Source organism: Aquarana catesbeiana, linkage group LG08, assembly GCF_042186555.1.
Source record: "Aquarana catesbeiana isolate 2022-GZ linkage group LG08, ASM4218655v1, whole genome shotgun sequence".
In the NCBI taxonomy this organism is placed as follows: domain Eukaryota; kingdom Metazoa; phylum Chordata; class Amphibia; order Anura; family Ranidae; genus Aquarana; species Aquarana catesbeiana.
In genome coordinates, this window is record NC_133331.1 from 134,684,016 (window position 1) to 134,711,746 (window position 27,731).

A 27,731-nucleotide genomic window follows, 5' to 3' on the forward strand; every position below is an offset into this window, starting at 1 on the left:
GAGTCTGTGTTTTCGTATTCCAGGGTGTTCCCCGTTCGTAGGTTTTCGTTGATCATTCAACGCTCGCTGTCACAGGTAGGATTCGTTATTACCCTTCCTACAAACAAACCATTGGTTATCATGTTTCACTGTTTGTAAACTGTCGTCACCACATGTCGTAAGTCCCTTGCCTTATTCTCACCGTTTCGTAGAAATTTTACCATATCATTCGCATGTATTTGTACCTAGTAGGTTTTTCAAGAGCCACTACCACCCTTTCGTAAAGATTTTGTACCTCATTCGAGTCCAGTCGCATCTGCAACGTAACGACTCGTGTCAGCCCACTGCTCAGGATCATTCGTATCAAGTTGCCTTGGTGGCACGAACGATACGAATCCATGAAACTCGCACTACAGCCACTTCCGAATCAAGTCGCATCGGCGGCGTATGTCTCAAATCCTCTGCCCTACATACCACATCATTCGCTGACCCTCCAGCCTGATCCGAGTCTAGTCGCATCAGCGGCACAACGATTCGGATCCTCGGCACTACAAACCCCACCATTACTCACACTACAGCCCGATCTGAGTCCAGTCGTATCAGCGGGACAACGATTTGGAGCCTCGGGCGCTACAAACCTCACCATTATTCACACTCCAGCCCAATCTGAATCTAGTCGCATCAGTGGTACAAACGCAGAGACACAACGATTCGGATCCTGGGCTCTACACACCACACCCCTCACACTCTCTTCAGCCTGATCTGAATCTAGTCGCATCGGCGTGACATTGCGGCGGCACAACGATTCGGATCCTCGGCTGTACACTCAACACCATTTGCTCACTCTGCAGCCCAATCGGAATCTGGTCGCATCGGCGTGACATTGAGGCGGCACAACGATTCAGATCCTCGGCTTTACATTACTCTTATCAAGCATAAACATATACATCTCACTCCATCTATTCGTTTGTTGTTGCGGTCGGTCATTCCTACATGCTCAAATTCCACTACCTTTGTTTTTGCCTTCCTGATAAGGCTACTTACTTGCAATCATTGCAAGGATCTCTCCAAGTGGCTCAAATCGGCCACACTTCGTCTCCAGTGGCAAATCGGCCATTCACCTATTCTCTGTCACTTCCCCCTTTAGGTCAGTAGAGTTCCAGTTGGTCCATCCTGCACCAGGTTTGGACGGTATTCCCACAGATTAAAAAAAAAAAAAGCACACACACTGACGACAGGGCTCGCACTTTCACCAGGTAGCCAGCCATGCCCCAAACAGCTCTTTGCAACCCCCCTTTTTTAAATCAATTTCCTATGTCACCTTACTACAGGTTTGCGGTCGACCCAGTTCTCGACCCCAACCAGGACTTCACAAGCTAGGGCATCGAGTCAGGTGCGTAGTTCAAGGGATCCTCCCTTACATTTTCCTTAAAGCACTCTTTCACAACATATTTTACTTCACATGATTTGAGTTGCTCTGGAAGCGTTCGTAACTGTCACATACTTCTGTGCACTTCACTCTGTTTTCGAAGCGAGATCCTTCACCACGCAAACAAGGTCGCTCAAGCCAAGCTTGCTGGCAGTACAAGCGTTAGCAGGCCAAGCAAACTCAACAAGCTACAGATGGCAACATTCCTACTTAGAATACCAGACTGCAGCTCCCCACCCCAGTACACCCTGGGGGCTCTGGTTCACAGATTTGTGCCGAGCACAGACGGGCATCCAAGATATCGGTTACCTGACCAGTCACCTCCTGGCTCACCTCGGTTGCCACGCATTCTTTTGAGTTTTCTAAATTTCCACTCAACAGCGTTCGTACGCAAACCAGCTTCTTCACTATGCCTGTCGTTCCTTTTCCTGTCCTTCTCATTTTCCTCTTTCTTTTCCATCTTACCTACCCAACGCATCTGTCCCCTCCTACCTTTACAAATTATCAACATATGCATTTTCCCTCCTTGTCTTTTAGCTGAAGCCATGTCGCAGGTCGACAGCGAAGACTTTGCCTCCGTCCCGCCGTCACCCTCTGCAGGTTCAGGAAGCGGCGGCATTCAATCTCCCAGAGCTTTGTCCAAGCTCACAGCAGAGCTGTGGTGCAGGGGCGTTTCCTACCCTGCCACAGCTAGGAAAGCCGAGCTTTTTAGGCTGCTATTCCCACCAGGCATCACTGCAGTCTATATTAACCTCAGCTATTACTCAGCTCCACTCCTTGCTGACCACACTGTCAACAGCAGTCACTGACGTCCAGGCCAGAGCGTGAGCCCTGGAGGTACGCCCAGCTGCGCCCCATCTTGGACGGCAAGGGCGTTAACCTAGCATCCCTCCTCATATCAGTTCACCACATGGCTGACAACAAGTCATATTCTTGGGGGGATGTCTCAGTGGTCCTGAAGGCTAAGGACCATAGGCTTAACCCCAAGCTCACTGTCACAGAGTTTGTGCTGGCCTTTGGGATGGTCAGAGACGTTCTTTGCATGGCCAACCCCAAAAGGAGGGAAGAAATGGACCTGTATCTGCATGCAGTAGTGGATTTGAGTCACAAGTATGGGGGGTTTTCATTCAATGACTACCACCGGTCATTCTCAGCTAAAGTAGCAGCTAGACTCTCTCAGTTCCAGGTTACTACCAACTGGAGCTCTATCGACACAGAACTATTCTGCCGCCACTTCGCCGGCCTATGCTCCCCACTCTGCACTAATTGGCAGTCTTCCACCCATACAGCAAACTGGTGCTCCGAGGTAGGTGGCAGACGCCTCCCTAGCTATCCCTCCACCTCCAGTGCCGCTCAAAACTTGCCGGCATTCACACAGCCATCCCAAGTGGACAAGTTAGGACGACCAATCCGGGCAGTGGGGGGCACATCTATCTGCAATAATTTCAATTTCGGGACTTGCAGCTACGCTCACTGTAAGCTCCTTCATATTTGCCTCGCATGGCATAAAGCACATACCAAAGTCTCGTGCGGCATCAAGCAGCTAAATTCCTCATGACTAGGCCGTGTGCACGTCAGATGGCTCGGGTTCGACCTATGCTCACACCGACTCCCTCCCTGGTCGCCTTCCTCGTCCAGGGGTTTACTTCAGGATTCAACATCGGCCTCATCATGCTTCCCCACATGACCCACGAATGCAAGAATCTACTCTCAGCCGCCACGGACGAGTCAGCCATCAGCACTTTGTTGCAAACCGAACTAGACCGGGGGTACATGATCGGCCCATTTTCCAAGTCATCTTTCACTGTCTGGAGAGTCAGCCCTATTTGACTTGTCAAGGGAAGTTTTCCAATAAACTTAACTTAATGTATGATTTGTCTGTGTTCTCACATCCCAAGTTTGAACTCCCTAATACCCTCAGAGGAGTTTTCCCTTAAGTACTCGTCAGTCGACCTAGCTATTCAAGCTATCATTTGCATAGGAGCAGGCACTTGGCTGACATCTTGGACGCCTTCAAGTTACTGCCCATCGAGCCATACCTCTGGCGGGGGCATGGAATCAAGTGGAAAGGCTTGTACCATGTCGCCACCAAGTTGACATTTGGCTCTAAAAGCAGCCCGTGGCTGTTCGATACATTTGTCCAGTCCCTTTCCAGGATCCTGACGCATCACGCACGTTGTCAGAAAATGATTCACTATCTCGATGACTTCCTGCTCATCGAAAAACCCAGTGAGCCCCCAGTAGATTCAGACAGCTTGAGAGAGGTATCTAATAATCTTAATGTGCCCACAACAGAAAAGAAAGTGGAAGGCCTGGCACAATTCATCATCTTCTTGGGTGTCACGCTCGACACACGCTCCATGCAGGCCAGCCTGCCTTTCGACAAGTTGACCCGCATCAGGTCGTTCGTTCACACCTTTACCCTTACTCTAGTGTGTCCCCCTAATGACAGCTACAATCTTTGCTTGGCATGCTTAACTTCGCCATGAGGATCATCCCTCATGGGCGGTCCTTCATCTCGCGCCTCTTAGTTTTCCTTCAGCATCCTCTTCTTCACCTCGGGTAGTCACGGACACCGCAGCATCTACAGGCTTTACGGCAATTTTTGGCCATCATTGGTTTGCAGGGCCACGGCCACCAGAAATCCTCCCGATTCCTGGGTTTAGTCAGTCCTCCTCATTATTTGAACTCTATTACATTGTGGCAGCAGCTCAAGTCTAGGGCAGCACCTGGGCAGGGCAAACAGTGACGTTTGCCACAGACAATAAGGCCACAGCTAATATCATAAAGGCAGGTCCAAATCGCTAGCCATCATGTCCTTTCTGCACAGGCTGGTGCAACTATCCCTGCTGCACCAATTCAATGTGCACTGCATCTATATCCTGGGCAAGTACAATACCTCGGCCGACGTACTATCCAGCTTTAACTTTGTGTCATTCCTTTCGCAGAAATCTGGAGCCGACCCGGCCACATCTCTTATCCCACATTGGTTACAGCTAACGTTAGATTAAAGCAACACCTACATGATGCGACTCGCCTTATTAATCGGTCATTATCTCGCAACACCCTGAAGGCCTACCGTACTGCCTGGAAGTCCTACAACAGGTTCCTAGCCTCAAACCCTGGGGCAATATCAGGAGATCTCAAGCACATCTTGGCTTTCATATAATATTGCCACGCACAGCTGGCGTTGTCACACAATACCATCAGACTCCACTTAGCTGGCATCCAGCATTTTATCTCCTTACAGGATCCTACCAGACCATCCTTGTTCGCTGCCCATGCAGTCAAAACCATCCCACACGGTATCCACAGGCAACAACCCCAAACCAGCAGCAAGCGCCTACCCGTCACTAGCGCCATTTTTAGAGACATGTCTACCATCCTGTCATGTTCCTCTTTTGAGTTACTACCCAGTCTGATCATTTAAACAGCCATCTACCTTGCCTTCTATGGCTTCTTACGTCCGAGTGAGTTCACGGTCACCGGCCCCGGCTGCCAGGTACTACGCAGACATCATCTGACACGCCACCAGAATCACTTCATCCTGCACCTTGTGGTGTCCAAAACGCAACATCCCGGTTCCGAGGTAGATATCAAACTTTTCCAAACTCACAACACCTGGTGCCCAGTGCCCATTCTAGATCAGTTAACTCATCTGTCCGACCTCTCGGAGTCTAGCCCATTGCTACCTTTTCCTACTAACCCTCTAAGTGGTAGCCAGTTCACCAGACTCTGTAGGATCCTCTTGCTTAACTTAGGCCTTGACCCCGACCGATATTCTGGACATTCCTTCCGCATTGGAGCAGCATCAGCAGCCTCACGAACCGGAGTACCGGACCACGTCATCAAGAAGATGGGTGGAAATCCGCTTGCTTTGCGCGATACATCCCCAATCCGCAAGCAGAAATGTTACAAGCCTTCAGCAAGCTTGCCCAGTAGGACGTTATCAGCTCAAATAAATAATTACCTCCCTAACCAAGTGTTTTGCCCTCTTCTCTTGGCATACCGTGCAGCAGACCAGGGCACACTTCAGGTTTACTTTATGTTGTTAGTCTTGTCATGTGTTTATGTGGTTTACATCTCTTCCGGACATAGGGCTCCGACCATAAATAGGAAGGCCAGTATGGTGGCCTGAAATTATGGGAGGAGCCCGGGGGGTATTTAATATACATACATACATACATACACATACATACATACGACGAGTTGTGTTTCTACCAGTTCTACTTTGATTTCAATATATATATATATATATATATATATATACATACACACACACACACACACACACACACACACACACACACACACACACACAGGTGCACTCATAAGCTTATATACCCTGGCAGAATTTTTCAGAGAATTTGAATGATAACACAAAGCCATTTTATATCAATCAACTGTGTTTACTCTTTTTTAAATCATAATGACAACAGAAACTAGCCAAATGACCCTGATCAAAAGTTTACATACCCTGGAGGCTGAATGTGTGAACAATACAGTAATGGTGGAACCCCCTGCAAGGGAAAATTGCTGTTATTCCTTTGAATTTTGTTTCCTTTTAATAAAAGTGGGCTGCCATGCCTTTAAAATGCAGTCTGGACTGACACGTGTTCCTAAACTCGCATGCACCACTACAGTCTAATCACGCCGAGCATCTTACAATAGATATACAGTATCTCACAAAAGTGAGTACACCCCTCACATTTCTGTAAATATTTTATTATATCTTTTCATGTCACAAGAAATCACACTTTGCTACAATGTAAAGTAGAGAGTGTACAGCTTGTATAACAGTGTAAATTTGTTGTCCCCTCAAATTAACTCAACACACAGCCATTAATGTCTAAACCACTGGCAACAAAAGTGAGTACACCCCTAAGTGAAAATGTCCAAATTGGGCCCAATTAGCCATTTTCCCTCCCGGTGTCATGTGACTCGTTAGTGTTACAAGGTCTCAGGTGTGAATGGGGAGCAGGTGTGTTAAATTTGGTGTTATCGCTCTCACTCTCTCATACCGGCCACTGGAAGTTCAACATGGCACCTCGTGGCAAATATCTTTCTGAGGATCTGAAAAAAGAATTGTTGCTCTACATAAAAATGGCTTAGGCTATAAGAAGATTGCCAAGATCAAGACCTTGAAACTGAACTGCAGCACGGTGGCCAAGATCATACAGCGGTTTAACAAGACAGGTTCCACTCAGAACAGGCCTCGCCATGGTCGACCAAAGAAGTTGAGTGCACATGCTCAGCGTCATATACACAAAGGAGCAGATACCAGTCCTGCTGATGGGTGAAGGACCCTCTACGGCCCTGTCCCGCTCTTCTAGAGTAACTGCCTGTCTCCTGGAATCTCTTCTATGCTCTTGGGACTGTGCTGGGAGACTCAGCAAACCTTCTGGCAGGAGTTGGACTGCCTGTGTAACCTCTATAGGGTGTAGGTATCACCTAATGCTCTTAGTAGCGACACTGACCCTAGCCAAATGCAAAACTAATGAAAAACAGTCAGAAAAGTAGAGTATTTTCGAGGTGTCTTTGAATTCAGCCCTCTGTAGGTTGATAATTTTCACTTCCATAAAACGATGTGGCATCCTTTCATTCCTAACACATTACCCAGTCCATATCAGTACAGATATCCAGCACATTTTTCCCCATTCAGATCTGATGTGTTTTCAAAGTGTTCCTTTAATGTTTTTGAACAGTGTGTGCGTGTGTATAATTATTATATATATATATATATATATATATATATATATATATATATATATATATATATATATATATTCTAAATTCTATATTCTAAAAGATTTCTTTTTGTGCAAAACCATTCATTTTTTTTTCCAAACTACTGAAACCAATGACAATTCTTCCTTTTTACTCTTGTTATGTTTTATAATGTTAACATTCTGCTCGCCAATCATTTTACAAAGGTTGTGTTTGTTTTACACTTGCTACCAATTACTTGTGTCCATAAGGCTAAATAATATAAGACAACGTGAAAAATACATCACAAATTATTTCTTATAATTCAATATCTTGGTGCTACGACTCCCCCTACTGTTCTACATTCACACGTCTTGCTGAAAATGTACATATAAAGGTCACGTATAATGCTACTGTCCGGAGGACTCATTCTAGAAACACATCACACTGCAACTTTGTGCAGAGACACAAAATATATGCCAAAAACTGGTACATACAGTATAACAATACATTATATTTTAAAAATGTAGTAAAGTAAAAGATGCCCTGGATTTTTGCCATTCCATATTATTTAGTAATAAAGATTTTTTTTGTATTAATGTGTTATATATGGTTTAAAGAATAAATACAGTAATACCTCGGATTGCAAGTAACACGGTTTACGAGCGTTTCCCAATAGGAGCTATTTTTTTTTAAATCCTGACTCGGTTTGCGAGCGTTGTCTCGCAAAACGAGCAGTATTCAAGCCTCTGGGGTGTGCAGTACCGCATTTGGCCAGAGGTGTGGGGGCGCCGGTGATACTCGGAGCCGCTCGAAAACACTCCGTTCCGAGTGTCTCTGAGCCTCTCTGAATGTCTCCGATTGCATTCGAGTGGTCTCCGAGTTTTTCTGAGTGTCTCCCGCGCCCCCCACCTTTGGCCACATGCTGTACTGCATACAATAGCAGTCACTGTGGAACAAATTATCTGAGTTTCCATTGACTCCTATATGGGGAAACTCGCTTTGATATACGAGTGCTTTGGATTACAAGCATTCATCTGGAAGGAATTATGCTTGTGATCCAAGGTACCACTGTATATTTAAAACAAATAGTCACATTGACTATTTGTACATTTGAATTTATCTCATTCGTATTCACGACAAAAAGGATTTTTCTGTTTTCCTGGGAATTCTGTACATTTGAGGTTATAAACAGAGTTTAAAAAATATTTTCCACATTTCCAAGTATAGAATAATCACATTTCTTGCTATAGCCCAGACAGCAAAGCATTACAACTTCCAAATAAGTATAAACACAATCACCTTCTATTATGAATACTGCCCCTTCCCATGTCCTTTATCAGACAACCTAGTTCTTCATTTATACTGTATTTCCTGTCCCAGGTAAATCATTGCATGAGTAGGAAATAATTCTGTATATGACAACGATAATTATGTAGACAGACGCTTTCAAACATTACTGAATGTTAATTTTACCTGTTAAGTGCTACAACAATGTAATATAAATTTACTGTAAAGGCTTTAATGACTGATAAAACTTCATGACTTCTGCTGCATTACTCTCCATATAAATAAAGTAATTCACTGTCACAAAAATACCGGTACATGCTTGTCTAAATCATGCATTACATTTTGTGCCAGTGAAGATAGGAGTATGGCTAGATTCACACTAGCTCACTCTCTGAAAAACGATCTGCAGCAAACCAGATGCTGTCACGCTTTGAGGAGGCAATCTTGGGCGAGCTTGTGAAGGGCGGAGGAGGAAAGAGAAGGAAGGAGCTCTGCACACCCCTCCCCCCTAACGTGCACCCGCTACCTCAGCCGGCTCCTCCCAGCCCCGCTCTCCGGCCCTGTCTTGCTTTCTTCCTCTCTTCCCCCCCACCACACACACATCCTTCAAGCCAGGAACATGTCAACCGGACACCAGCACAGCCAGAGCCGGGCCATCCCCACCAGGACCATCCATATTAGCGACTCATCTCAGCTACCTCATGACTATTGCACCACCCCCGGGGGGACCCTCTTCTCCACCACTCCTGGAGGGACCAGGATCATTTATGATCGTAAGTTTCTTTTGGACCGTCGCAATTCTCCCTTGGCTCAGACCCCTCCTCGTCGCTTGCCGGATATTCCTGGAGTTACCAGCCCTAATACTGCTGTCGAATTCCCCCAAAGTAGAAACAAATAATTTGAACAACCATGACAGGAAGACCGCTATTGGTGATGACGCTCAGTTTGAAATGGACATCTAATCTCCAGGATGCCTGTCAAGCACGCTCACTTGTGCGCACCTGGCTTGGCAAATAGGATCGTGTAATGAGAAATCCGTCAAAGGCGCACTTGCGTAGAAACCTGCCCTTCCTGGTGCCAAAGGTCAACGCAACTAGGCTCCTTCCTTTTTTTTTTTTTTTTTTTTCCCCTTTCTCTTTATTTCTCCCCCATGATTAATCCCACCCCAATCACAATGTGGAGGTGGTGAAAGGACTTGTAACTGATTTTCAATGGCTTGATGTTGGCAAATGGGAATTAAGTTTGCCAATTTTTGTACTGTAGTTCTGCAAATGCTTGTGAATGATGGGTGGCAGAAATGGAAATTGTCCTTTTTTTTTTTTTTTTTTTTTTTTTTCCCTTTTGCCGTTTAAAAAAAAAATGGTAGGATTTAAGTTGCTATGTACCTCACCAAACATGTCTGGGTACAAAAAAAACCTTGCCTTGTCCTTCGCCACTCCTTTTTGTTAGCACTTGGCTTTTTGTATTAAGCCCCCTAAAATAAGCACTTCATTTTTTTTTTTTTTTTCTGATACATTAACAAGGCCCATAATAAACATGCCATGGGCATGCTGCCTGTCTCAAAAAGTGCATTATTTTGGGTGATTTTGTTTTTTTTCCTCCCAAGGGTCAGTCAGTCTGTACTTATGGGAGAATATGAGCTTAATTTTGTGTTCATAGCAGTCAAAGATTTTGGGCCTAATCCCCCCCCCCCCCTTTCCAATATTGGGTCCTGTTTAGCCTGTCAGTCACGTGAGGACAAGGAAGTGGCTAAAACTGTTTTTCCTTCCCAGAAACCTGGTTAAATGTATCAGTGGTGTGCTGTTTTTGGCACATGTCATTTCATCCATGTACTTCTGGGTCATTCATGAGCTTTTGGTGTGGCACCACTGAAGGTGTCTCTTCAGTTTGCATTTATAAAGAATATGCTGTTTTTTTGTCCCCCACCTCACAAAATAGTATTAAAGCTGTAACCAAAAAATGCATGACCCAGAAAGAGCATGACTTTGTTTTTCACAATATTCAGTCTGTATATACATGTTTGGCTTGAATTGTCCACATTTTCTTTTCATATATAGAGCAGCAGTAAAGAGAAAATATTTTGTCCAAACCTAATCAAAATTGGCCTGGAATATCAATTTGTTGCTAATAGTTTGCGTTTTTTTTTTTTTTTTTCTGGATTGTGAATGTATCTTAATGTGATGCTGACAACTGATTAGGGGTTCCTTTTTCAGATACCTTCTGTTCTGCTTTCCCTATTCAATATGCTGTTCAACTCCATTTTTCTCTCAATTGTATGGAGCAAATCTTTTCATGGGACATTTTAAACAAAGGTGAACTTATGACAAAAAAAGTTTAAAAACATTAAAACACAACCAAACAATGTCTGATTTAAAAAAAAAAAAAGGGAAAAGGGGAAAGAAAAAAAAAAAAAAAGAAAAGAAAGAGGAGGCAATCTTGCCACTTTCTGACGGCCTGTTTTTTGCCAAAAGGCAAACTAAAATTAGATTAACATGCCAAAACTATGAGCTAAATGTTTGGATTATGTTTCCGGTGTGGCTCCATGGACTTTGATGGTCGAGTTTGACAGGTGGTGCCACCTGTCAACTCAACATACCTTTTAGATTTGCACTGCATCCATGACATGTGCCTAGCCCCCTATAGTTGTTTGTCAATTCTAGGTGAGTGGAGAAATTGCAGCTCAACTGTCTTTTTTTTATCACCCCCACCAGGCTGGCCATGTGAGAGGGGACTAACAGGCACTGCCAGACACTTCCAACATCAGCCTAATAGGAGGGAAATTATAGCAATCATTCCAACCATAATAGCACCTCCCACTCAATGTGTAAGCCAAGGTATCGGTTGTACAAAAATAGCAGCCGCAGCGAATGGGGGAATCTTCTGGATTTTTTCTTTCAGCCTTTGTATAACTGGCTTTTTATCAGTGGAAGAAACCACTTGCAGATGTGAATGTGGCCTTAGACCATAAGATGTATCCAAGCAATAAATTGAGAGGTAAGAAAAAGTATAGCAAAACAGAATTGACAACAGGAACACAAGAAAACAAGAACCCAAACAAAAAATGTTTAAATAAAAGCTTGAAGCACCTTGCTGCCGAAGCTTGCATTAGCTGAAGCTTGCATTAACCACTTGGTAGAACTTGAAGAATATGATGCTAAAAAGCCCAAGAGACACCAATAGCCTTGGTGGAATGAAATATGAAAGAGAAGGGAGGAACTCAGTCCTTAAGGGCTTATTCCCTAGAAATTAGTTTCCAGATCCACCTAGCAATGGTGGAATGGGAAGCAAAATGCCCTCTATGAGGGCCCCTAGGCAGAACAAAGAGAAACTCAGTCTTGCGAATAGAGCATGTGGCTTTCAGGTAGACCCTGACAGCCCTTGCCGCATCCAGGCAATGTAGGGTAATTTCCTTTGTCATGTTTTGGGGTAGGAAAAAAAAGGAAGAACAATGTCCTCATTGAAGTTGAAAGAAGTGATCACCTTAGTAGGAAGAAAGATTTTAGTATCAAAACCACCTTGAAATGGCTCTTTACAGGAATAATCTGCTAATTAAAGTGATACTAAACACACACTGTTTAATTTACATCCCTTACGTCCCTTCTATTTCTGTATATGAATAATGGCACTGTATTTATGTTAATTAAAAAAAACAAAAAAACAAACATCTAAGTACCCTTTTCCCAATCGATATACAGCTGTCAAATGATACAGATCTTCCTCAGCCTGCCTGCAGGGAAACATAAGAAGGAGGAGCTACTAGTCCTTTGCTGATGGTCACATTTTCAAAATAAAAAAAAACAGCCTTTGGAATACCGTATTTCCCGGTGTATAAGGCGACCGGGCATATGAGACGACCCCCTAATTTTACAATCTTTTAAGAGTTTTTGCCTGTACTTACCGTATAAGACGACCCCCCTTCCGAGGCTTACAACGCTTCATATTTCTTCCTTCTTGCTGGAGCTGGAGCCATATCCTTCCTGCTTGCTGGAGCCAATCATGGCGAGCGATGTATTCTATTAACGAATACAAAGCCTGCTTGGATTGGTAGAGGCTATAACATCATCAGCCTGCGCCTCTCTGACTCCCAAAGCCAATCTGAGCTGGCTACATAGTAGCCTGCTCGGATTGGCAGAGGTTGTTACTCCAATCCGAGCAGGCTCTGTATTCATTTGAATACATCGCTCACCAGGATTGGCTCAGCGGTATATACTGTATGTAACCGAAGCTACATACAGTATTACCGCACATCCAGCAGGCATCTGAGGGGCTGACCTGGCGTATAAGACGACCCCTGCTTTTTGGCCATTTTTTTTTAAGGCTAAAAAGTCGTCTTATACGCCGGAAAATACAGTACAGATTAAAAATTAATAAATAATATCAATAAACTATTTTTTTTTTATGTAATCTTTATTTAAAAAAAAAAAAAAAACGTTTCCATCATACAATATACAAAAGACATACATGAGTAAAAACGTACACAAAGAATCCTCGTTGGTGTCATATGCATTACTCAAATGAATCATTTGAAAAAGGGGCAAAGGGAACATCATAGTCCAGCCATATCATATGAACACAAACATCAATGTGTCGCTCCTGGTATCCATCCTAACATGACGCTAAGGATGACTCAGACCCCCAAACGTGGATAAGAAACTGGGGATAAGTAAGATGTAGAAGGATATAAAACAAAACCAAGTAGAGTAAACAAAACCAAGTAAAGTGAACAAAGCATATTGTATTTAAGGCAATATTCCATGAAGAAACATGATCTCACACCAGGTGTGTGGGTATAGTGGCCGGTTTGTGTCTTTTAAGGATCGGAAGCCTCCACATTCCCAACCCCACAGGAGGGGTTGTCATGTGTGACTGAGAGCCCAGCATGATTTTACTAGTATAGTGTATCCAAGTGGCCCATATGCTATAAAACTTGTCATAGCGGTCTTTACAGTTCGCCATTCATTCCTCTGCAGCCATTATATTATTTACTATTCAGCACGTGTAGGGTTTTTTTTTTTCCAATAAATCAGAATTAACCTTCCGGCCACGTTGAGTAGGTGAGGCAATACAGACTTGCGATATTAGCTGAGAGGAATGGTAGGGAAGTGCAGCAAAGATTCCAACGGGGAATCAGGGATCTCAATGTCCAGAATAGCCTTAATCTGAGTGCGTATATCTAGCCAAAAGATCTGTATCTTCTCCCACCAAATGTGGAGGAATGAGCCCCTGAGGCCGCATTCCATCCAGCAAGTGTCGGATACAGATGGGTATATCCTGGTAAGCTTAGAGGGAACTCTATACCACTGGGTGAGAATCTTAAAACTATTTTCCTGCATTTTCGTGTCCACCAAGCTCATATGCGTGAGGTGGTAGAGATGATCCAACTGTGTTTCAGTAAAGACATGCTGAAGGTCTTTCTCCCTCTCCCTTATGTAAACAGGTTTCCCCCCCTGCTCTCCAATGACTGTAGTAATTCATACCGCACAGATATAGTATGTGGGATAGCAGAGGTAGATATACAAAGCCGCTCAAAGGGGGACGGCGTGGTAGGGGATCGAACGCCTTGGGGTAGGCTACGAACAAAGTGTTGGAGCTGCCTATAGCGCCATTCATCCATGGGGAAAGACCCATATTGTATTCTCTACGTGGCCAGTGGCAATAAACCCTGGTCTTGGATAAATCTGCTACATCTCGTCTCTACATCGGCCGACTAAGTCCTGAAAAAGGAGGTATGTTCCAACGGAGTGAACCAGGGAAAGCCCCCAAGGGAGCCAGGGGGGAAATCAAAGGCGCAAGTTGTTCCTTCCCATTCAGAGCATCCCAAGTTGTCAGGACATGGATGGCCACGGGAGAGGCCAGTGGGGAGAGTCCCCTGCAGTCTTGAGGGATCCATGGGGCATGTGATAAGTTGCAGCCCGCTACAAATTTATCAAGCGGAACCCATAGTTTATAGGCTACATTATGGTACCGATCCAGGATTAGTTGTAGAGCTGTCGCTTCGTAGTACTTGCAAATGACCGGGACACCCATACCACTCTTGCATTTGGGGCATTGTATTGTGCGGAGAGCCAAACAAGGGTTTTTCCCATTCTAAATATATTGCAGGAACAGACTGTTCATGGTTGAAAAGAAAGGTCTGGCCAATGAAACAGGCACCATTTGCAAGTAAAAAGGAATTCAGGGCAACACGTTCATTTTTAGAACACTGACTCGGCCCATCCAGGAGAAGGTAGTGCGGTTTCAACTTTTTAGGTCCGCTCTTAGGTCTCACCAGGTAAAAGAGAAAGAAGCCTGCAGCTGTGTACGCAAACCCATAGGCACATTCAAGGACAGAATCTCTGACTTATTATATTTTATTTTAAAGTTGGAAAGCAGGTTAAAGTCCCTTAGTTTGGCCATAATATTAGGGAGAGAAATCAAGGGGTCTGAGACATAGAACAGTACATCATCCGCATAAGCAAATAACTTATGTTCTGTCGACCCTACCGTAAAACCTTTAATGGCACTATTGAGGCGTATCTTGTTAAGCAGTGGCTCGAGGGTTAAAGCAAAAATGAGGGGGGGGGGGGGGGGGCAGAGGGCACCCTTGTTGCATCCTGTTGCGAATAGCGAATGAGTCCGATAACAGCCCATTCACTTTCACTTTGGCTTCTGGGGAACTATAAAAGGGAACATATCCACGAAAGCATGTTAGAACCCAGACCATGTGTTGCCAACACCGTACGTAGCCAAGTCCAATCCACCCTTTCAAGCGCCTTCCAATAAACAACTTTAAGCTAGCAAATATATATTTGAAAATAAATCTTGGGGCGTGGCCTGACGAGGCATGTGAGCAGACCTGCTGCACGGAGCTCCCGCTGAGAATCCTGTCTTATATCCTTTCCTCACCAACGTGATCGCCCGTTTTTGCCCCAGAGAGCTGTCTGATAACTCCTGGAGACACCCGGTGTTGATTGCTGTGCGATTGGAGCTGATGATGACCCGGGGGAACCGAATGGAGACCGAGGCCTGGGAATCCCAAGCTGACCAAGATGGCGCCGGCCGGTCTCAGCCTCCTAAAGCACAGCGCGGCCTGGAAAAGAAATCCGAACAGGGGGGTAAGTCCAGCAAACTTCCTAAAAGCAAGGAGCAATCCAGGGACATGCTTTATTATGCTCAAAAGCTGGCCGGACACTCTAATTCCCCTCTGCATATCTCCCCCCAGCCCTTATACACCTCTGAGATGACTAACAGGGAGGACACAAGCATGCTAGATGACACATTGCCATTGGATCTGCAGCAGGATCTCATGTCTGATCCATCTGACTCCCCCACAGAGGACAATGTACAGCCTTCTCTGAGTGAAATCCTGCATGCTGTGCACAAATGCACTGCTTCAGTTGATGATTTGAAGGAGAAATTTGGAGGCCTGAAAGAAACAGTGTCCCTTATGCGCCAAGATCTACAAAAGATCAGGGAAAGAACCACAGCAGTGGAGGGCCGGGTGAGCGACGTGGAGGACCAGTTGCCCCCCTTCACAGAGATGTTAGGATGGCCACTCAAAATGCTTTCCAAGCCCTTAGTAAAACCGACGAAATCGAGAACCGCCTGCGACGCAATAATGTGCGCATAGTGGGACTCCCTGAAAAAGTGGAAGGACGTGACCCCACTGCCTTTATTGAAAAATGGCTACAGGAAGTCTTTGGTAAAGAAGCTTTCTCTCCCATCTACACAGTGGAAAGGGCCCATAGAGTACCCCCACGCCCTCTTCCCCCCGGGAACCCCCCAAGATCAGTGCTGGCCAGGCTCCTGAACTACAAGGACTGGGAGGTGATGCTGAGAATGGCCAGGGAAAAAGGCAGAATTAAACACAACGGCACTAAAGTATCATTTTACCCAGATTTTTCCGCCGAAGTACAACGCAGGCGATCAAAATTTGCAGATGTTAAAAAGAGGCTACAAAGGCTGCAACTACCCTATGCAATGATGTTCCCAGCCAAGCTGAGAGTAACAGCCAACGGACAAAACCACTTTTTTGAAAATGCACATGATGCTGCAACATGGCTAGATCATAATGAGCAAGCGCTGCGCCGCCAGGGCCGGGACGACGGAGCCGGATAAACCAGAGATGGCAGAAGAAATGCAAGAGAAAGCAAGGCGTTCATTTTTTTCCCTCTTATGTATACCAGTTTGAAGAGGAACTATACCAATTGTTTACACAGCGAGTGACTACCACTGAAATACCGTTATATCTTTCACAACCAGTTTTGTTCACTTGACGCACAGACCCGCACAGGGGACGATATCGTGCAGAATAAGTAGAAAACGCTTGAAGTCATGGGATACATGGCTAATGTTTCTGTGCCCTGTTGGCATTAATATCCAGGACAGATCGCATACCCTACAGCTCCAGGACAGTTCTGGATGCATGCGCCACGGCGTGGCGGGATCCAGGGCCCTCAACAAAATCTGTTCCTACTTTTGCTCTGTTTTTTTTCACTGTTTTGCCGCGCAGTTGCGCGAGAGTATTCATCCTTTCGGAACACTGAGCTTCCATTGGGACAACTTTCTATTGAAAAAATGCTTCTTGATGCAACAAATTCTAATGCTCATGGGTATCCATATAACCAGATCAGCTCTGACTCTCAGAAGAATCTCCTCTTTTTGTATTTTTGAATATTTGCAATGGTATCCACGCCCATAGTTTCATGGAATGTGCGCGGAGTGAATGACCCTTTAAAAAGGACCATGATCTCCTCTGGTTTGCGCAAATTCCATCCGGCCATTATTGCCCTTCAGGAGACACATCTCCTGGGAGACAATGTGAACTGCCTGCAATATGCCTGGGTGGGCAAGTCCTATCACTCCACTCACACCGCCTATTCCCGCGGGGTGAGTGTACTGATACACAAAGCTTTGACATACCAGGAGCTGGACTCACTGGTGGATGGGGCTGGTAGATATATATTCATTTACTGCAAGTTGTATACCCTAACATTGATTATAGCCTTTATATATATTCCACCCCCGTTTTCACGGGAGGTGCTACAGTTGTTGCTGACGTACCTGGCTGGCAAACCTGATGTCCCACTGCTGATCATGGGAGACTTTAACTGCTACCTAGACCCTAAATTGGATAGGCATCCCCCAGTCCATTCTCCTAGGGGTGGCAGGGGTACAGCACTCAGCCGCTTAATTCTGGAATTAGGTTGGACCGATTTTTGGCGCATACGCAACCCTAATGTAAAACAGTTTTCATGCTTCTCTAAAACTCACGGATCCCTGTCCCGTATAGACCTTAGTATAGGCACCCCCAACTTGCTAGAATATATCTCTAAGATAGAATACTTCCCTCGTGGAATATCTGACCATTCACCAGTGGCTGTATGGCTGACTGCTCAACCTCATTACCTAGGGCGCCATGGAAGCTCAACGCCTTTTGGCTGAAACTGTTTAACTCCCCAGAGCGAATTCCTAATCAGATAGAATCATTCTTTAACTCTCATAAGCATTTAACAGGTAAAATTCAAACCTGGGAAGCCTTTAAGGCCTACCTTAGGGGAGTATTTATTGCCGAAATAGCCACAGTCAAGAGAAACTCCTCAGCTCTATTGGAGCAGGTTGGAGATCAGGTGCGCCAGCTGGAGCTTGCATATGTTACTGACCCCACAGAGTCTGCGAGGGAGGCTTGGATTTCGGCCCAGGACTCACTGGACCGCTTGAGAACCTCCGCCGCAGAACGCAAAAGGTTCTTTAGCAAACAGGCATTTTATGAAGAGGGGGAAAAAAACGGGACGGTTATTGGCAAAAATAGCCAAGTTCCAACAACTGTCCCCAGCGGTTGGGGCGATTCGAACAGCCGGTGGAAAGGTGGTCAATGGCCTGGATCAAGTTTTATCAGAACTAGCATCCTTTTATAAAGATCTTTATAGTGCGAGGGATGATTATACAGATAATGAGCTAGAGGTATACCTTTCAGGGATTGATCTGCCCTCTCTATCTGAGGGGGCTAGGCAATCACTGGAAGCTCCTCTGACACTGGAAGAGTTACAACATGCGGCATGTTCCTTTCCTACGTGCAAGGCTCCAGGAGAGGATGGTATCCCCATGGAGGTTTTTGCCCAGTATGGCGAGTGGATATTGCCACACCTTCTGGAAGTGTTCAATGACTCGCTTAAGGAAGGCAGTTTGCCAATCTCCATGACTAGAGCTAATATAATTTTATTATTGAAACCTGGGAAGGATCCGGTTGACCCGGGCTCATACAGGCCTATTTCACTACTGCAAAGTGATGTAAAAATCCTGGCTAAGGCCCTGGCGCTTAGGGTCAATCGGATCATTGACTCCATAATACATCCCGATCAGGCTGGGTTTATGCCACAGAAATCCACTGCCACCAACCTCAGACGCCTATTTTTAAATATGCAGCTGCAGTCAGATAATGCAGGGAGCAGGGCCCTGCTCTCCCTGGACGCCAATAAGGCGTTTGACAGTGTGGGCTGGAGATATCTATGGGCAGTACTGTCAAAGCTTGGGTTTGGAAGTCGCTTTATAGCATGGGTCAAACTGCTGTATGCCTCCCCAAAGGCGACTATCAGGATGTCAGGTAGGATGTCTCATGCGTTTGCTTTGGGCAGGGGCACAAGGCAGGGATGCCCCCTGTCTCCCCTGCTCTTTGCCATCGCCATTGAGCCATTGGCGGCTGCAGTAAGGGCCAGTCAGGGGATCACGGGCTTTAAATATGGGAACCTCCACGAAAAGATTATGCTGTATGCTGACGACATGATGCTTTTCCTGGGGGACACCACAGTGTCTTTGGCAGAGGTGATAAAAATCATAACTGGGTTCGGCCACTTTTCTGGCCTGACAATTAATTGGTCTAAGTCGGCTCTGATGTTGATGGACGAGGGGGGAGAGGTGCATTTACCGGATTCCTGCTCGGTTCCAGTAACGTCATCATTTAAATATCTAGGCATACAAATATCACCTAAACTAGCGGAATATTGCCCACTAAACATACACCCCTTGTTATCTAGATTTAGGGACAAAATCAACACATGGAACAGGCTCAAACTGTCACTGGCAGGCAAAGCAAATTTAATAAAAATGATTCTAATGCCACAGCTACTCTATTTTTTACACAACTCCCCAGTAGTGATTTACCTAAAGATCTTTAGGGTGGTTAACACTCTTTTCCGGAAGTTGCTGTGGAATTCAGGCACACCTAGAATCAAGCTGGAACAACTACAAAACCCTAAGGACAGCGGAGGGCTGGCAGTACCCAACCCTTGGCTGTACTATATAGCAGCTCAGCTGCAGCACTTGGTTGGATCTATGAACCGAGACCCTGCTGGCTCATCGGCGCAGTTAATGCTGATTGGGACAGGAGCGGAAACAATCCCACTAGGTCTGGAGGCTCAGTTGTTTCACAAGTCCAATAAACTAACACCCACTCTTACTTTAATACAGAAAATCTGGAACAAGGGAAGGCAGCTACAGGAAGTGACAGGTTTCACGGAATACAGCCCAATATGGGGGAATCTCTCGTACGTCGAGCTAGCAAAGTTACAACAGGGTCCCAAATGGCGCTCATTTGGTATTATCCTTTTATCCCACATATTTAGAAATGGCAGGCTGCTGACGTTTTCAGAGCTACAAAATAAATACAACCTCCCAAATACTATGTACTATTCTTATATCCAGCTCAAACATGCGGTGGACACACAGGGAAAAGCTGCTCCCTGGACACTGTCAACCACCCCTATTTTCCATTTGATACAGTCCAGCACAGAAACTAAAGGATTTATCTCATATTGCTATCAAATGCTATTGATGCAACTTTTGAAAGCGCACCCGACTAAGGCACCATCCCTATGGGAGCAGGACATAGGCCCAATTACGGGAGACCAATGGGAAGAAATTCTGCAATCTATTAATATATGTTCTCTCAATGTGGCCCAAAAGGTATCCCAACTATATATTGTACTTAGAGTGCATTACACCCCACTTAAACTTTACAATATGGGTAGGAGGCCTGATCCTATATGTAGCAGATGTGAGCGACATCAAGGTGATCTCATTCACCTACTATGGAGATGCCCAAAACTCCACAGGTATTGGAGTGAGGTTATTGGAACACTTAATCAAGTGTTCCAGACCACTATTCCCCTTGATCCAATTCACTGTATTTTAGGAGTCCTAGAAGATATTGTGCCGGAAGAGATGACTAGACTAGCACTTACTAGGGCACTGTTCCAGGCACGCAAACTTATATTGCTTGGCTGGAAATCGATCTCGCCGCCATCAGTGAAATCCTGGATAACGCATATGGGCAACACCTTGATTATGGAAAAATATATCTATCAACATAGAGGCAGTTCCAATAGATTTGAGAAGATTTGGGCACCATGGTTAGATACCCCTGGACTAAGTCCTAGGGAGCTGGTATTGTCCAGACTGTTGCAGTGCCCGGGGGGGGGCTCATGAGGCTCTGTAAATGATTACTGACCGTAAAGTAGTAGAGCATTGAAATGTTACAAGATTTCCAGTAACAAATGATAAGTGGAATGTACTATGCAATATTTACATGAATGTATGTTGTTGCATGATGCTTGTACAATGGAAGCTATGTGAATTTGCTTAATAAAAACCTTTCTGATTTAAAAAAAAAAAAAAAAAAGAAAATAAATCTTTATTATTTTGTGGAAAGAACATGGTGTGGGCGGATTTCTGCCTGTCACAGGTTGTATCACTGTACTCCAGCCTTTGTCTTAGAATAACAGGGAGGCGAATCAAGATGTAATATCCCACCTCCATTGTGTTTAGCTGGTTGGGCATGGATGAGGAGGAAGAGCATGGGCCGTCATTTACCACTGTTTATACGCCCACATGTGTGGCTCTAAAGCAGGGATATGCAATTAGCGGACCTCTAGCTGTCTGCAGAACTACAAGTCCCATGAGGCATAGCAAGACCCTGATGGCGAGAAGCATGACATCCAGAGGCATGATGGGACTTGTAGTTTTGCAACAGCTGGAGGTTTGCTAATTGCATATCCCTGCTTTAAAGTCACATGGGCTGCTCAGATATGATAGGGAAGAAAATGCTCAGCATAGAAACTCACTGAAAGCTGAACATGTGCAGAGTTGCCTCAACAGCTGCAAAATCCCTAGCTGCACTGGGGACATGAACAGAAGGTTGACACAGAGAGCAGCAGTATCAATCAGGTTTTTTGCAGAATACAGAAAAAAATATCTTATACTGACTGAGTTAGTATGAACAGCATGTAATACAGAATTTATTGATAGTTTTTTATGATGTGGATTTAGTGACACTTTAAGAACATGCCTAACAGTTGAAATGGCTTCCAGGAAGGCAACCTTACAAATGAGGTCTTTCAATGCAATAAATGTAACTTGTTCTAAGGGAGGTCTCTGAAGTACAGAGGGCACCAGGTTGAGATCCCAAGGTGACAGAGGGAGTTGAATTGAAAGATTTATATGGACAGCTCCCTGAAGAAAAGTCTTGATTATGACTTGCGAGGCATGAAGTTTCTGGAATAAAATGGATTAAAGACAGTAGGACTCTCCGTCCATTAGCACAACAACCCTCAAGCTGTATCCCGTACAGGGGTGTTAGAGTCAGCACATGGTACACTAAAAACATGGCGACATTAGGGTAAAAAGTTTACCACAAAAATCCCTACCTTGTCATCCCAGAAGATACGGGAGTAGAGGAGGGTGGGTCCACTTACCTCATCCTGAAGAAGACAGGAGTACCTTCTCTGATAAGACACCCCTCACCCTAAGTAAGGGTGCTGTCCATCTGGGGGTACACTAACAAACCTGCCGAGTCGATTGGTCAAATGTGCACCCTCTGAGGAACACTCACAGGTTACCCATCATCCAAACAGGGCTCGCGTAGCTGACCCAGCGTTTAGCTAAAAGCCTGCATGTGCTCGTAGGCTAAACTGGGGTAACTACCTCATTCTCCTGAGACTATGCCTTAAAGGGAATGTAAATATTGACTGGGTAAGCATACCTCAGAAAGGATCTTTAAGGTCTGGGATCCAGAGGAAACCATGGACCTGAGCCTCAGTAGAACCTATGCCAAGTTAAGAGCCTGATGCAGGATCCAGTGCCCAAAGTGAACACTACAGTCTAGCCCCACACATCAAGGATAACTGATCCAGAAAAACTGATCGCTAACCCAGAGTAGTAAGTAGGTATAAGTTCGGATGGAGGTTTCAGAGAAAAATGTAATGTTCAAAAAGGTAAAATAATTCTCCAAAGCAGAAAAGGTTCCTTAGGACACTTTCAAAAAACTGTCAAGAAATTCTCATGAAGTGGGCAGGTTATATGTGGCTTGGGGGCAGCCCTAGCAAGTTTTTTTGCCAATGCCAGGGTCCAATCACTTAAAAATTGCTGCATATAATCCGTGGTTTAAAGGTGGTTATAGACGGTGCCTATCTTGGCTAGTTCAGCAGAGACCAGCCGAGATTCGAACCATGTATGGGCAGGCTGACTGTATCCAAGTGGTTGCAGGATATAATATCAGTCTATGGCCGCCTTAAGCATACAAGTCCTGTGCCCTGTACAATTAAGATAATGCTTTTATGACATGAGCCTAGGTGCATTTGCTGTTTCTTTGTTTTAGTAAACTGTATTCACTTTGTGGCTTAAAAGAGAAATATGGGTTTCTCTGCACGGCGGCAGTGAAATTACCCCGGAGTTATAGACGGTGCCTATCTTGGCTAGTTCAGCAGAGACCAGCCCCCCCCCCCCTGCTGCTCAGATAACAGACATTAGGAAGTGTTCATAAACATGGTCTGTAGCGATCTAGACACCCTGAAGGTGAGAATGATCAATGATTCTCAACAAATTAAAAAAGGTATTAGCTCTTGGGAAAAGAGGAAGGATATAGTTATCTGACCTGAGGATAGAGGGGGAGTACTAGTGGTACTAAGTAGCACATATTACCAAGACGAAATGAATAGACTACTTGGCGATCAAGACACATATCAGCCACTGGCAGGTGACCCTATGTTGAGATTCAAGGAGGAGCTACATTTCTTGGTAGAGAAAGGGAAGAATAAAGGAATTTTGACCACCAAAGAAGCTTTATATTTGGATCCTTTATTTTGTAGAACCCCTATTATGTAATTTTTACCCAATATCCACAAAAGTATGGAACAACCTCCAGGCTGACCCACTGTAAATGGGATTGATTCTGTCACCACAAAATTAGGTCAGTATATAGACTTCTTCCTTCAGCCTCTGGTTACCAAGATGGATGCATATTTGAGAGATACCAAGCAAATTATTCAAATCTTAGACACTCTCACTAGTACATCCTCGAGCATCTTGGTTACTGCAGATGTTGGATCATTGTACACCATTATTAGTCATGACAACGCTCTAGCTTCAGTCAAATGGGCTCTGGCTAGTTCAGATCTCACTAGCAAACACATTAGGTTTTTACTTAATTGTTTAAAATTTTGTTTGATGAACAATTATTTTTGATCGTCTGTATTTTCTGCAGACCAGGGGTGTGGTGATGGGAGCCCGGTTTGCTCCCAGTGTGGCCAATCTGTTTATGGCCCACTGGGTGGAAGAAGTAGTTTTCAAGGATCACCTACCTCAATTGGTCTGATACAGGAGGTACATCATGATTTGATCATGATTTGGGAGGGTGATATGGCGAGTTTGAAGATTTTTACTATTACGTTGGATAACAACACCAAAAACATTAAGCTCACCTGGAATATTGATTTAAATCAAACAACAGTCTTGGATTTGGAAATTTCCAAAAAGGATGATCGTTTTTTTACTAGGAATCATTTTAAGCCTACAGATCGGAATGCATTTATACTTTTAAACAGTTGCCACCATAAAATGTGGCTATGTAACATCCCTAAGATACAGTTCATTAGACTTTATCGGAGGATTAATTTTTGTTGCAGTCCCAGGTCTTGACCAAAAGGTTTTTACAAAAGGGGTATACACATACTGATATTGAAACAGAGATAGAGAAGGTCAAGAAGATAGATAGAGCCACCATAACTACAGATAATAATAGAGGTGGGAACAGTAAGAATAGTGAATTCTGTATGATTATGGACTACAGTATTGAATATAAAAAGTTTGAGAAAATTTTGACCAAACATTGGTCTTTTACAGCGCGAACGGCGGTGCCAATGAGAGATGATCTCATATGTAAACATATGAGATCATCTCTCATCACCGGCTCTGCAGCGTGAGTCAAAAAAAAAAAAACTAAAAAAAAGTGACGTCAGTGTCATCTGTCATCAGTGTCACGTGTCATCAGTGCCACGTATTAGTGCCATCTGTCATTAGTGCCACATCAGTGTCATCAGTGCCATGTATCAGTGCCATCTGTCATCAGTGCAAATCAGTATCATCAGTGCCACGTATCAGTGCCATCTGTCATCAGGGCCATGTCAGTGTCACGAACTTTAGAGAGAGAGGTTGCGAGATGACAGCCAGACCCTGTCCCCAACCTGGTAGGAAGATGCAGGCAGGTGTCTGCAGTCAGCATGGAGTCTGTACCTATCACGAAGACCATGGAGATGCTCCTCTAACGCAGGAATACTCTGCGGAACAAATGAGTCAGGCAACATGGAAGGTTGGAAACCATAGTTCGCCATAAATGGGGACAATTGGGAAGCAGAATTCAAGGCACTATTGTGAGCACACTCCGCCCACGGTAAGAGGTCTGACCAGTTGTTATGATGGTCAGAAACATAGCAACGTAGGGATTGCTCCAAGGACGGATTGGCTCGTTCTGCGGCCCCATTAGACTACGGGTGATACACAGAGGAGAAAGCAAGCTAAATTCCCAACTGTGCACAATAGGCTCGCCAGAACCGGGACACAAACTGACTACCCCTGTCCAAGACAATCACCTTGGGTAGCCCATGTAATCGAAAGATCTCCCGAGCAAAAATGGAAGCCAGTTCCTTAGAAGTGGGCAACTTCTTAAGTGGAATACAATGGGACATTTTCCAGAACCGGTCAACCACCATAAGTATAACTGTGTTGCCCTGGGAGTGGGGTAACTCCACAATGAAATCCATAGACAGGTGGGTCCAATGCCTCTCTCCATTGGGTATGGGTTGTAGGAGGCCCACTGGAAGGTGTTGTGGAGTCTTACTCTGAGCACACACGGAACAGGCAGCTACGAAGGCGGTTAAATCAGCACATAGAATAGGCCACCAGAATCGTTGGGAAATGGCTCAAAAGTTGATTCTTCCCAGGGTGGCCAGCAGCCTTGGGAGAATGGTAAGTCTGAAGCACGGCAGTACGGAGACTCTCTGGGACAAAGCAGCAGTCACAGGAGGAGCATGGACCTGAGCAGCAAGAATTTTGTCACCCAAAGGAGACGTGAGACTGGTGCGAACCATAGCCATAATACGATCAGGAGGAATCACAGGAACCGGTACCGACTCCATTTTGGAAGTGGATGAAAATTGTCCTGACAAAGCATCAGCCCTTACATTCTTAGTACCGGGTAAGAATGAGACAATGTAATTGAAACTAGACAAGAAAAGAGCCCATCGCGTCTTTCTGGGAGAAAGGCATTTAGCCTCAGCCAAGAATGTGAGATTCTTATGGTCAGTAAGAATGAGAACTGGCATAGTGGTACCTTCGAGGAGATGTCTCCATTCTTTTAGGGCTAAAATGATCGCTAACAGCTCTTTTAGTTTCTGAAGCACACAACAGACATCTGTGTGGTGGAGCTCCAGGGACTTGGAAAATATGAGGATATTGTCGAGATAAACCACCACACATAACTGCAACAAATCTCGGAGGACATCATTAATAAATTCCTGGAAAACTGCTGGGGCGTTACAAAGGCCAAAAGGCATTACGAGGTACTCATAATGGCCTGTTCTGGTATTAAACGCAGTTTTCCACTCATCGCCCTCCTTAATCCTCACGAGATTGTATGCCCCTCTCAAATCAAGCTTTGTGAAAACCATTGCTCAATTGAGACGATAAAATAACTCCGTAATCAACGGAATCGGATAGGCATTCCTAATCGTGAAACGATTGAGACCCCTATAATCAACACAAAGTCTCAGTTCACCACTCTTCTTCCTCACAAAGAAGAAACCAGCACCAGCAGAAGATGAGGATTTGTGGATAAAACCTTGAGAACATGCGTCTGCAACATACTCCTCCATGGCCTTATCCTCCAAGACTGACAAAGGTTAAACCCGGCCATGAGGGGGTATGGCACCAGGTTGAAGGTCAATTGCGCAATCATACGACTGATGTGGAAGTAAACTACTGGCCTGACCTTTGTCAAAGACATCGCTACAATCGCGGTACTGCCCTAGCAGGGAGGAGAGTGAAGAGGTGCACAGGACCTTGGCTACCTTCTGGAAGCATGTCTTATTGCATTGTGGAGACCAGGAGAGAATCCTCAGCATGGAGCCATTTAAAAGAGGGATTGTGCCTCTGTAACCAAGATAACCAATAACCAGCGGAAACTTAGGGGAGGAAATAATTTGGAATTGGATTATCTCATGGTGAAAAGCCCCTATGGCCATGGAAAACGGAACAGTCTCATGAGTCACATGGGCAGGCTGTAGAGGTCTCCCATCAAGAGCCTCAATGGCAAGTGGAGTGTCAAGCAGCTGCAGCGGAATCGAGTGCTTTGATACAAAGGCAGCATCAATGAACAGGCCTGCAGCCCCAGAGTCGATTAGAGCCTGTATCTCAAAGGACGACTCAGCCCAAGAAAGGATAACCAAAACCAGGGGCTTATCCTTCTGGATAATGGGGACAAAACAACGACACCTAAGGTCTTTCCGTGACAGGACCTCAAGGTTCGGGCGTTCCCTGGACGGGTAGGACAAGACTTCAAAAAGTGACCTGCCTGGCCACAATAAAGGCACAATCTCTCACTCCTCCTAAGGGTTCTCTCATCTGCAGAGAGACGAGTGAAGCCCAAGTGCATGGGTTCATCTTCACCGACTGACTTGGTACCAGGGGGCATGGGAGGGGAGGAAGGCAAGGGTGGGACTGCAAAGTTCGGAGACAGAAGGCTTCTGCAAGCGATCCTAAGAAGGGAGTCTTTCTCTGAGTCTGGAGTCAATGAGGATGGCAAACGTGATCAACTTCTCCAGCTCAGTGGGTATATCTCGGGCTGCTATCTCATCCTTGATGGTATTCGAGAGAGAAAAAGCAGCCACGAGGGCCTCATTGTTCCAAGCAACCTCTGCTGCCAGAGTACGTAATTCAATAGCGTAATCAGCAACAATTCTCTAACTCTGTTTGATGGACATGAGGCACTTGACAGCAGAAGCGGAGCATGCGGGAACGTCAA

At 45.0% G+C, this 27,731-nt stretch overlaps 2 protein-coding genes across 5 annotated transcripts in view; one reads left to right on the forward strand and one right to left on the reverse strand.

The window, feature by feature from the left end:
* Nucleotides 1-27,731, reverse strand: part of PLCE1 (phospholipase C epsilon 1) — a 945,493-nt gene that overhangs the window by 698,768 nt on the left and 218,994 nt on the right. The window lies entirely within an intron of this gene.
* LOC141106054 (eukaryotic translation initiation factor 4E-binding protein 2-like) lies at nucleotides 8,890-9,694 on the forward strand. The gene is given in 2 exon segments (XM_073596428.1): nucleotides 8,890-9,278; nucleotides 9,280-9,694. Coding segments are annotated over 2 exon segments (342 nt in total). The 5' UTR covers nucleotides 8,890-9,023; the 3' UTR covers nucleotides 9,367-9,694.